General features: G+C 35.6%; 1 protein-coding gene and 1 pseudogene across 1 annotated transcript in view; both read left to right on the forward strand.

The window, feature by feature from the left end:
- Window positions 1–11,379, forward strand: part of LOC140239679 (uncharacterized) — an 80,635-nt pseudogene that overhangs the window by 44,203 nt on the left and 25,053 nt on the right.
- The window catches only part of LOC140240163 (uncharacterized), a 28,982-nt gene that overhangs the window by 5,848 nt on the left and 11,755 nt on the right, over window positions 1–11,379 (forward strand). The window contains exons 4-5 of the mRNA XM_072319966.1: window positions 4,867–5,136; window positions 7,410–7,655. Of these exons, the coding sequence (XP_072176067.1) occupies window positions 4,867–5,136; window positions 7,410–7,655 (516 nt within the window). The remainder of the gene's footprint in view (window positions 1–4,866; window positions 5,137–7,409; window positions 7,656–11,379) is intronic.

Raw genomic sequence — 11,379 nt, forward strand, 5'->3', positions numbered from 1 at the left:
CAAATTCCCTATACCTAGAGGTGCGTTAATCCGAAAATGAAAAAGGGTTCGTTAATCCGAAAATTTGTGGCGTTAATCCGAAGGTTCGTTATTCCGAAGATCGGTTAATCCGAAAATGAAATTCGGAACAACGAACCTTCGGAATAACGAATCTTAGGAATAAAGAGCCTTCGGAATAACGAACCTTCGGAATAACGAGCTGTAACCGTCCTGACAATGTTGTTAAGCTCTTTCGTCGTTCAGATTACTCCGTTCAAATTTTAGGTCGTCATGAATTGAATATGGCATGTATACTGTTTCAAATGAATTTGTCTGCGTGAGAGCACGGTTCGTTTGAAATAAATGTATGTTCTTATACTAAGTGTTTCAAAAAATATTTCGCACTTTTGATTCTTAATAAGTTGTATTCAAAAACTATATATCAGATAACACTCTCAATGTTATGAGTGATAGCTTAATAGTGTACAATTTTGTTGAAGGTGGTTTTAGTATGAAAGCAAAAATCAGTTTCATGAAATCCATGATTAATTTCACAATTAGGTTCCAGATATTGCTCTATTTTCACCCTCTGTACAAAACTTTCACTTTGCACAGGGGTCAATGGATGTGTATGGGAGTGTGTGGTTAACACCCTGACAATGGTCCTGAACAATGGCCAGGGTTTGAATGCTTTATCATTTATTCATGAGAAATTCCACCATCACAACTAGTCTTTATTCACCATAGAATCTGTGTAAAGTCAAACGCCTGCCGATACTGTCGTTGAGTGGCGACAGTGCTCTCCCTACTTCTGAAAAACAAAATTACAATGAATACCTTCTGTTCTGTCGTAAACGTGGTGACAGGAAGCAAAGAAAATCAATTAGAGTATACACTTGGGCATATGGAGCCATAAATAAATCTACTGTGAAACAAATCGCCCCAATGAAAAATGCTGCTGAACTCTTTTCCAAAAATGATTGTTTTTTTTCGAAAAAGCGACAAATTTGTCAGACTATTAGTAGACAGTTGTATTAAAGTGAAGAACCTTAGATTATTTACGCTTATTTATATTTCAGATTTAATGACAGGTGAAGCAAAATTTGAAAATGATTGCCAGCTGGATTGAAATGTGGTGTTTGCAAGCACATGGAAATATGTGCTTACTTTTTCCATGTGCATGCATTTTACCCTTTACCGTGCATGAATTCAGGGTTACAGCTCGTTATTCCGCAGGTTCGTTATTCCGAAGGTTCGTTATTCCGAATTTCCAATCTTCGAAATAACGAACCTTCGGTATAAGGCCACAGATGTTCGGATTAACGAACCCCTTTTCATTTTCGGATCAACGAACCTCTAGGTGTAGGGAATTTGTGTGTTTTTGGATTAACGAACCTTCGGAATAACGAAACCTTCGGAATAGCGAACCTTCGGAATAACGAACAGCACCCGAATTGAGACTAGCAGTGCCCAGGGCAAGCCACATAAATTATTGATTAAGCATTTACGTGCCTGGGAGCGCGAGACTGACGCCTAGTCAACAGGTGGTTCAGGCATGTCCATTGTTCAGGGCCATTGTCAGCACACACTCACATACACATCATTGGTTCCTGTGCAAAGTTCATTTTTGTACACTCAAAATTTGACCAAAGTCTGAAACCTTACTTCAAAATCAATCTTAGATTTAATGAACTGATTTATGCTTTCATATCCAAATCACCTGCAACAAAATTGTACACTATTCAGCTATTACTCATATCAATAATAGTTTTATGGGATAAATAGTTTTTGAACTATTAATGATCAAAAGTGGAAAATGTTTTTTGAAACACCAAGTACTATTTCAACAATGGGGAAGTTATAAAGTGATTATTATAAATTATGTCTTCAACAGAATGCCCTAAGTGTGGATTAAGAACCATTCAACAATTCTTTGAAAAACTGATCAGTGAATTCAATATAAAACAAAATTTTGTATATTTGATGGGAGAATATAACATCGATTTGACTAAAAAAGACATAAGTCCATCAATACTGGAGTTTGTAAATGTAACTGCTTCTTCCGGATTTCACCCCTTGGTACATAGACCAACTCGCGTCAGCGCAACGTCAGCCACGACTATCGACAATATATTCACAAATGATAACACCATCTCCACTCTGTCAGGCATCCTGATGACGGATATTTCTGATCACCTACCAATATTTCATATATCATTACATCCAGAGGAGAGACGTAACAGTAAGAAGCCAAAAATATTCAGGAAGATTACTAAAGAAAATCTCGTTACCTTTTGTGCTGACCTAGCAGACACGGATTGGTCAAGAGTGTACGAACAAACTGACCCCAAGGGGGCGTATAATGTGTTTTACGAAATATTCATTAATCTGTATGATGTGCATTTACCTAAGAGAGAAATCAAGAATAAGAAAAAATATGAAATCAGAAAACCATGGGTTAAAAGTGAACTTTTAAAACTTATCAAAAATAAAAATAAATGTTATAAGAAATATATTAACTCTCCCCTTGAATCAAATTATGAAAGGTATAAGAAAATTCGTAATAAAGTTACTCTTTGCTTACGCAGAGCAAAGAAGGGTTTTTATTCGAAAAAGTTTGATTTAATCAAAAACAATTCAAAAGAGACATGGAAATTCATTAATACAATTATAGGGAAAGAAAAGATTATTACTAATAAAGAACAAACTTTTTCGCACAATGGAACTGATATTCATGATACCGCTGATATTGCTGAACATTTTAATGAATATTTCGTTAATATTGGATCAAACATATCCGCTACTAATGTGGCGCATAATAAAGATTTTTCTATTTATATGAATAAACCTGTTTTTAATACTTTGTTTTTTAAACCAGCCACAGTAGATGAAATTTTAGATATTGGAAAGGCATTAAAGTCTGGGAAAAGCAGTGGTTATGATGATATTGATCCAACTGTGGTTAAATATGTTCTACCTTATATTGTTGAACCTTTTTTGCATGTTTGTAATCTTTCGTTAAGTACTGGTATCGTACCATCCAAAATGAAAGTTTCAAAAGTTATTCCAGTTTTTAAAAAAGATGATCCCAGAATATTCACAAACTACCGTCCAATATCTATTTTGCCTTGTTTTTCAAAAATATTAGAAAAAATAGCTTTTACTCCTTTTTATGATTTCTTGCTTCAGTATGATTTATTATACGATAGTCAGTATGGATTCCGGCAAAATCTGTCTACAGACATGGCAGTTATAGAAATACAAGACAGAATAATTCAAGAAATGAATGATGGTAAAGAAGTTTTGGCAATATTCATGGATCTTTCTAAAGCATTTGATTGTCTTTCTCATGAAATTTTACTTCAAAAATTGCAATATTATGGTGTTCGTGGTGTCTGTCTTAAGTGGTTTAGATCTTATTTATGTGGGCGGAAACAATTCACTGCTTATGATTCTTTTCATTCGTCTTTTAGAAATATCAATACGGGTGTGCCTCAGGGATCCATTCTTGGACCTTTACTGTTTTTGATTTATGTAAACGATATTGTCAATTCTTGCCATGAATCTCATTTTATTTTATATGCAGACGACACCTCACTTCTTGCCTCTCATAATGATATCAATGTGTTGATTGAACTTTTAAACAAAAATCTTTATCAAGTACAAAATTGGTTTAAGTGCAATATGCTCACTTTGAATATAAGAAAAACACAATGTGTACTTTTTAAACGCGGAGGTGTGCAGTATAATACTGATGATATGATTTTAAAAATTGGTGATATACGTTTGAAATTTTATGAATCTGTAATTTTTTTAGGTGTTGTATTAAACAGTAAGTTGAGTTGGAGCGATCATATTGACTTTGTCTGTACAAAAATTTCTCGTTTTATTGGAATTTTGAATCGACTGAAATATGACTTGCCAAGTTACATTTTGTTTGCTCTTTATAATGCTTATATTTTATCTGTTTTTATCTTATTGCAATTCTATTTGGGGAAACACGTATTCTTGCCATACTCAAAGACTTTTTATACTACAAAAGAAAGCAATTCGAATTTGTACAAAGTCAGATTATAGAGTTTCAACATCTACACTTTTTAAATCATTACACACTCTCAAATTGCAAGATTTGAATAAAATGCAAAATCATATGTTCCTTTATGCAACGTTTCCATGCTAAAACTCTTTCACCTTATTTACAAAATATGTTTTCTGTGAACTCTGATGTACATAATTACAATACAAGATTGTCAAATCATTTTCATCGATGGCGTTTTTTAACCGATAAATCTAAATATTCGTTACGTCATACTGGTCCCGTCTTATGGAATACGTTAGAACTGAGCAAATTCAATACACAGTTTAATAATATGTTCAAAAGGCAGTACAAGAAGTTATTGATTAGTAAGTATTGATTGGCTTATTATGTATGGATGTATTGGTCTTTCTTCTATTTGTATTATGGTGTTTAATGTTTTTCTCTTTTTTGTTATGATTAATTTGATTTTTTTTTTAAAGCAATTTTCAAATGATTATAACGCGGGGTATGTGCAACATAACAAGCCTATTCTGGCTTTCTACGCGCATACCATTTTCCGGTCAACCAAACACATAATGTTAATGAGTTTCTGTTCTCTGTGTACCTGTGATATCTGTTTTCCCGATGTGTGTGTTTTTTTTTTATTTTATTCTTTTTTCTTTATCATAATCTCGCTTTGTTTTGTTGTCGTTTCCATTGTTTTTAAACTCACTTTTTGTACAATTTGCTCATATTCACATATACTTTGTATATTATATATTGAATCGGAAATAAAGATTAAATTGAATTGAATTCAGCGTATAGAAATTGTTTGCAGATTTTAAAAATCTCATCCTGTACGAACGCAGAACCTGGATTTCTTGTATGCTCCCTGGTCGATCGTCACACTTCTCAGGCTTCTGTTTCTGGTTTTAACATTCAGTCTGACGGAGAATGTGTATCCACCTGCAGACAAAACCCCGAAGATCATGATATTGTCATTGTTTCTAGTGAAAGAAGCTGCTCATGTTATCGATCTGAAGAGTATGCTAACAACATTTCTCGCGTGAGCTATTCTTTTTACTGGACGTCTGAAACCAAGGTAGATCGTGACCAGCAAGTCCACTGTTTGTTTAACCGTGAGTATAAAAATCATTTGAACAATGACAGTAAGAAACTTTCCCTATTATCTCTCTAAACAAATGCTAAATACCAATGTTTTATCTTGCTGATAACATGTAATTTTACTTTTTTTTTGGTCTATTTATCACTGCTTATTCGATTTGGAGAACACTGTATTTACTAGCACATCTGTTGTCACAAATGTACACACAAGTAGTTATGTACATGTATGATATACTGTATGCATGGCTGTTTTAATGTGTATGTACACAGGTGGACCAGATTAATGGAGAACATTCTAAATGATATTAGATATAGTACAGGCTGACCAGATCAGTGGAGAATCTTCTACGTGGTATACAATGTAGCTACAGTACATGTATGCATGTGACAGGAATTACATTAGACGTCTATAGCTCACTCAATCTAGAATGATTTAACCCATTCCAGAATATTCTAGGAAGTGCTGGCTGAGTGAGGCACTGCCCCTGTAACCCAATGTGATTGGTAGTTAATTTTGGCAATGATGTTATGCACATAGTTAGGCAGTGAGTCATCCAGGATTCCTGGAACTTTTGACTTGCTAGCAGGGGCGGATCCAGGGAGGACCACAAACGGCGCACGCCCCCCCCCCCTTTATTTTTTGTTGAAACAAAAGAAATAAAAAGAAAAAAATGGGGGGAGGGGTGCGTGCGCCCTCCCTTTATTTTTGTAAACACGCCCCCTCTTTACGAAATTCCTGGATCCGCCTCTGTGCTAGTATGTTCAGGTATGTGGCCCCAGGTTAGAGAAAATTACAGAATGTTCAAGAAAGGGGTGAATTGATAGTATATAAGCTGGAAAAATTCTGCAGTAGGCAGAGTGCTCAACACCTCTGCTCTGAGAGTTACGTCACTTCTGGCTATGAAGCGACTTGTTATAGTCAGTCCTGTGTTACCTGCTGACCTACTATACAAACTGTGTTTGTGGAGATAAGGCCTGGGAGACATTTTGCCTGCAGAGAATTAATTTGCCTACGTCGGAGATAGACTCCATATTTTAGTGTCAACGGACATTATTACGGCAAAGCTGTGACGGGCTGGATTCCTTGCTGGACAATATAAAGTGAATCATCATTCAACGCATCAACTGGACGTGGTCGTCATAGCATTTGGATTCTGCACGTTTCGCCGTGGACATATATCGTGGACTTTACCCCGGATTTATATTGTGGATTAATGCAACCTGTGCCTCTGGAATTACGTCGGAGGAATCATTCATTGGTGCGTCAAGGATCATTCATCGGTGCATCAAACATCGTATCTGAACATTTTCAAAGGATTACTTAATAACAAAATATGTAAGTGATTCCATTACCGATTTGTAATTGTTTCTATTGATCATTATTGTACTGATGTGAAAACCGATTACGAGTCTGTACCCACAATATCACTGTTAATAAACCGCCTGAACATTAGTTGATGGTTTCTTTTGTGCGATCATTCTCAGAGTGATTTTGGTCGTAACACTGTTGAGAATGAGAAGGTCATTGAGTTGTCTTGAACACTGTCGGTTTTGTGGCAACTTAACGTCCTTATCATTCTCAACAGACGAGCACTTCAGCATACATTATGATCACTATCTGTATATAACGGGATTGTTCACTCAACTGGTGATGAGAAACTGAAACCTGGTTAAAAAAAATAATACTTAAATATTTTCTCTCTATTGTACATGCAGGCGTAATATATATATATATATATATATATATATATATATATGAAGAGTTTGTTTGCAAAAACCGATAAGTCCATTTTTGAAGATTTTGAAGTACAGTCTCTGTCATAAAGTACAAAATAATACCTTTTAAATGAGATATTGGTCACTACATATAAAGGTACATTTGTGAAGTTATGGTCAAAATAAGCAAAAAAATTCTTATTATTTTCTTTATTTTTCTTGACCTTTAATCGCAAATATCTCCATTTGGCAAATATGGACTTATCGGTTTTTGCGAACAAACACTTCATATGTTTAACATATTATGGGACTTCATTTGGCGCATTCTGTGCTTTTTACATACTTCACAAGTATTCATTTATAACGTCCATTGAGTTTTGTGATCACACGGGTCAAGATTCAAATGTTCATCAATCACTGGGGGATATTATCAGAAGATTTCGATAAACAAGTTAATAGCGTCAAATTTTGCGACTGTTGTTTTTATCTTTCTGTTTTATTTTTATTTTCATTTATTTATTTATATATTATTTTCGTTCATTTGCGACTTCACTATTTTGTCTTTTGCAAATTTCTGTTGGATTTTGCAAGCATCCCAGCCCTGTGTTTAATGGTTATTGGGACTCACATATCACGAGCTTTGGATCTAGAATTACTCTTTCGTGTGACAAAGGCTTCATGCTAAATGGCAACGCGACACTAGAGTGTGTGGCACTAACGGGATGGTCGACTTACTTCCCAGTTTGGAATGCGTCAATCCCTTCTAGCCTGGCAGTCGAAAATGCAACAAACGGTCTGTCGTACAATTCCTCTAGCAGTATGCAGTACTTTCATAATGTAAACAGAAACAAACTTTGTTTGTTTGTTTGTTTGTTTATAAGCCAGAGTACAGAAATGAGGCAATAAATATTGTTAATCTTAATATAATACAGTATGCGAAGACTAGGCTACGGTCACAACCCCCAAAATCAGCCTGCTCGGTGACCAGTCGGCAAGTTTAGCGAATTTCGGTCGGACAACGACCGTGATCGACCAGTGGCCGACCAGAAACTACTGCCTTTTTAGGGGTTTTGGAGTTTTATTTGTTGTTGTTTTTTAGGGCATCGGTCGATCACCGCCGAAGTTTTAAAGCGCAGTTAAATTTTGATCGTCGATCGACCAGTTTTCCCCCTCTGCCCGAAATACGCTCGGTGTCCGAGCGATAACCACCCAGATACTGACCTAATTGAGCGGTCGCCGCGGAACGATTCAGAGAACACAAATAATAAAGAAAAAAATGACAAATGCTCAAAAGAAAACAAAGGAATGGATCGAGTGGTCACCGTCGAGAGATTTAGGGACGAAAAATCACAAAGAAAAAAAGGACAGAAGCACTGAAGGAAACCAGGGACTAGATGGAGAGAGAATCCAGGGCAATGTGATGAAGAAAAAGTGTCAGGATAGGGATAAGGAAACGCAACCAACATCTCAACATCTCAGCATCTCGGCAACCAACATGAGGGACATGGAACACAGCGACAACCATTTCGGGGCAAAAGAGATGAAATTAAATATTTACTGTCAATATGTAGACTTATAATGATTATAATGATTATTTATTATGGTTTGGTAATCTTATCATTTTTAAAAATGCCTATTGATTGAAGAAGTAATGAATGACAAGAAATGGAGATATGAAAACATGAAATTAAATAGGAATATAAAAATTATGTAAAATATACAATATGGAACATTCTAATCTATCCCAATCTTTGTTTGATCCTGGGTTTTCCTCCATTTTATTAGACTTCCTAATTTCTAGTTATCTGTGAATTCACGTAGCTGAGGTTTGGTTGTTACTATTAAAGTTAACTCTTAAACCTTTTGCTTCGAGTTTTATCTTAATTGATTAATAAATCAAATTATCAAGTATCACATCACAAATCACATAGGTATATTAATAAAACCAAGTAGCTCGTGAGAAATTTCCGGCTGAAGTCGGCGGGCGGCCGCCAGTGCGCCTATGGGACACCGGTAGATGACCTATTGCCCACCCGTCGGTCGCTAAGTAATTTCGTAAAAAATCGGCCGATGACCAGTAAGAAAATGTCCAGTTTTCAATGGGGCATCGCTCGGTCACTGCTCAGTCTCTGCGCGGGGGAATCCCAATACTTCGCAAATTTTGAACCTAAAATCGACTGCTGACCGACGGGAAATCGACAGGGCATCGCTCGGACATTGCTAGGGTTTTATAGGCTGCTGGACTCTAAAAACTGCTGGCCGGCGCCAAAATTTCAGCGGCTACAAATTGGTCGGTCGCTGCTCGGAGTTGTGACCGTAGCTTAAGTGACGAGATGGTAATCATCAGTATTCGGTCTTTCGATAGCAGATATTCCAACCTCCCCTCCCCCCCCCCAAAAAAAGAAAAAAACATAAATAAAAGTCAATTGCAGAATTTAGCATCAGACTTAACGTTAGAAGTATATCTCAGCAATGCAGACAATTTGCCCGAAGACAACCTGCATAACATAATTTTCTGCATTTTATGTAACTTTTTTTTTTTCATTACAAGTTTAGGAATATTCATAAGTTAATCTTAACTATTACCAATTAAATGAAATATTTTTGAAGATAATTTTTGGTAATTTTTAAGTAACTTTGGTTACGATATTTGAAAGGATTACGTGTGAAGTTTTATATTTGATATCAGTGGTATCATGTATCAGTTTGTAGCCTGTATCAGCATTAAAGGCATTATTTACGATTTGCAGATGAAACAACAACAACAACAAAAAAGAAATGTATTGCTTCAAAATTGCTCTTGAATGTGAGTTAGGGATAGACATCAACCAATGTAAAAATCATATTTAGTAAGAGCAATGTCAATTATTCTTTAATACATACAAAATGTAAAAGATGGTAATAGTAAGAGTGTTTCTAGACTAAATCGTGTACAGTTATGGTTATTAAAAAACCAGTGATGTTTCCTTATGTTCTAGGTTTTATTGCAGAATTTTATTTCGTAAGATGTTTTGTGTTTAGTACAACTGACCCACACATAATTATGCATGTGTGGGTCAGTTGAAAATGTGACAACTTGAACATTTTATAAAACCACTGCTCCCAATTGTAAACTGTACCTGTAAGCTTTTATGACATAGGAATGAAAACTGCCGCTGGCTAAAGTTACTTTCGTGAATGAATACAACTGAATTGAATTATCTCTATTTAAATCGACCAAACTGAATAATATCTTCTACCATAGAGCAGGCCAATCTGTAGTAAAGAAGATGGTTATGTTAACTTGTCAATCGTGACATTGATTTCCTTATTTAAATACGTGCATCTCACACAACATTGTATCATTATGCTATGTAGCAAGTGACTTAATAGCCAGATGAGTCCTTGGCTAGTATTGAATCTTCATTTGGTTTTAGCGTGCATTAAATCACAGTTCTTCTTGCCGGGTAGTCGATAATTCAACACACAGTCTGTCGTACAAAAATCATCTTACTGTTTATAAGTGCGAGTATAATATACCCGCACTTATATTTCTCTATATTAAAATAGAGAATGAGACAGTTGCTCATCTTGATATATGAGAAGACCAAAATTATGTCGAGGTGATTGCTATCATGCCATCTGACATATCTATTCTCCTCTCCTACAAACACCCGGAAAAAACAACAACACAAAATAAACAAAATCAATTGGACATTTACACTTCAAAATTCAAAAAAGCGTAATCATGATAACATCCAGAGCGATGGAAAATTGCAGATGATTTCTCAATATTTGGCTACTGACTATCCGAAACTACGGGCGTTATTTATTTCAGTATATTGAGGTATTCATACATTTCCCGATATATGTAGTAGCTGCAAAAAACAAATAAAAACAAATGGTTGAATAGGATTGTAACTCTTAATTGTAATTTCGGTCAGTCATCTGAAATGTGTGCACATTATCTGCTTTCACTTTCAACGAGGAAGCTTTACGCTCTAAGTAATAAAAATGTGGGAAATCTAATGCCTGAATGTTGATCGGACGTTTGAGACGACCTGCTTTATATTCAGTAGGGATCGGTGATTGATACGAAAGACACAAAGTTAATCACCTGCACGTCATACTGCTTCCGATGTTCTGCCTACTGCCTCGTTTAATGTGAAATTTGTACATTTTTGACTCATTGACATACAACGGATCTAAAAAAAAAAAACAAGTTTGACACCCCCCCCCCAAAAAAAAAGAAGAAGAAATGCTAAGATGGTCATTGCATCTTTCCAAGAATTCAATCATTATTTGATGACGAATTATCTATTTGGTGAATTCCGTTTGCCAGTTTCTGGAGACCTGGAGACAAAATATTCTGCACTGACCATGCTGACTATTGGATCCCCTGTCTGTTCCGCTGCAGTAGTACTTGTCATTATATCTATGGTTTGGTACAACCATCACTGGAAAAAACGAGTGTGAGTATAATCCATTCTGTTGAGTATTTTTGTTGTGTGTGTGTGTGTTTCCCATATCAAATCAATTGATATAATATATATATGTAGAGA

Source organism: Diadema setosum, chromosome 16 (assembly GCF_964275005.1).
Source record: "Diadema setosum chromosome 16, eeDiaSeto1, whole genome shotgun sequence".
In the NCBI taxonomy this organism is placed as follows: Eukaryota; Metazoa; Echinodermata; class Echinoidea; order Diadematoida; family Diadematidae; genus Diadema; species Diadema setosum.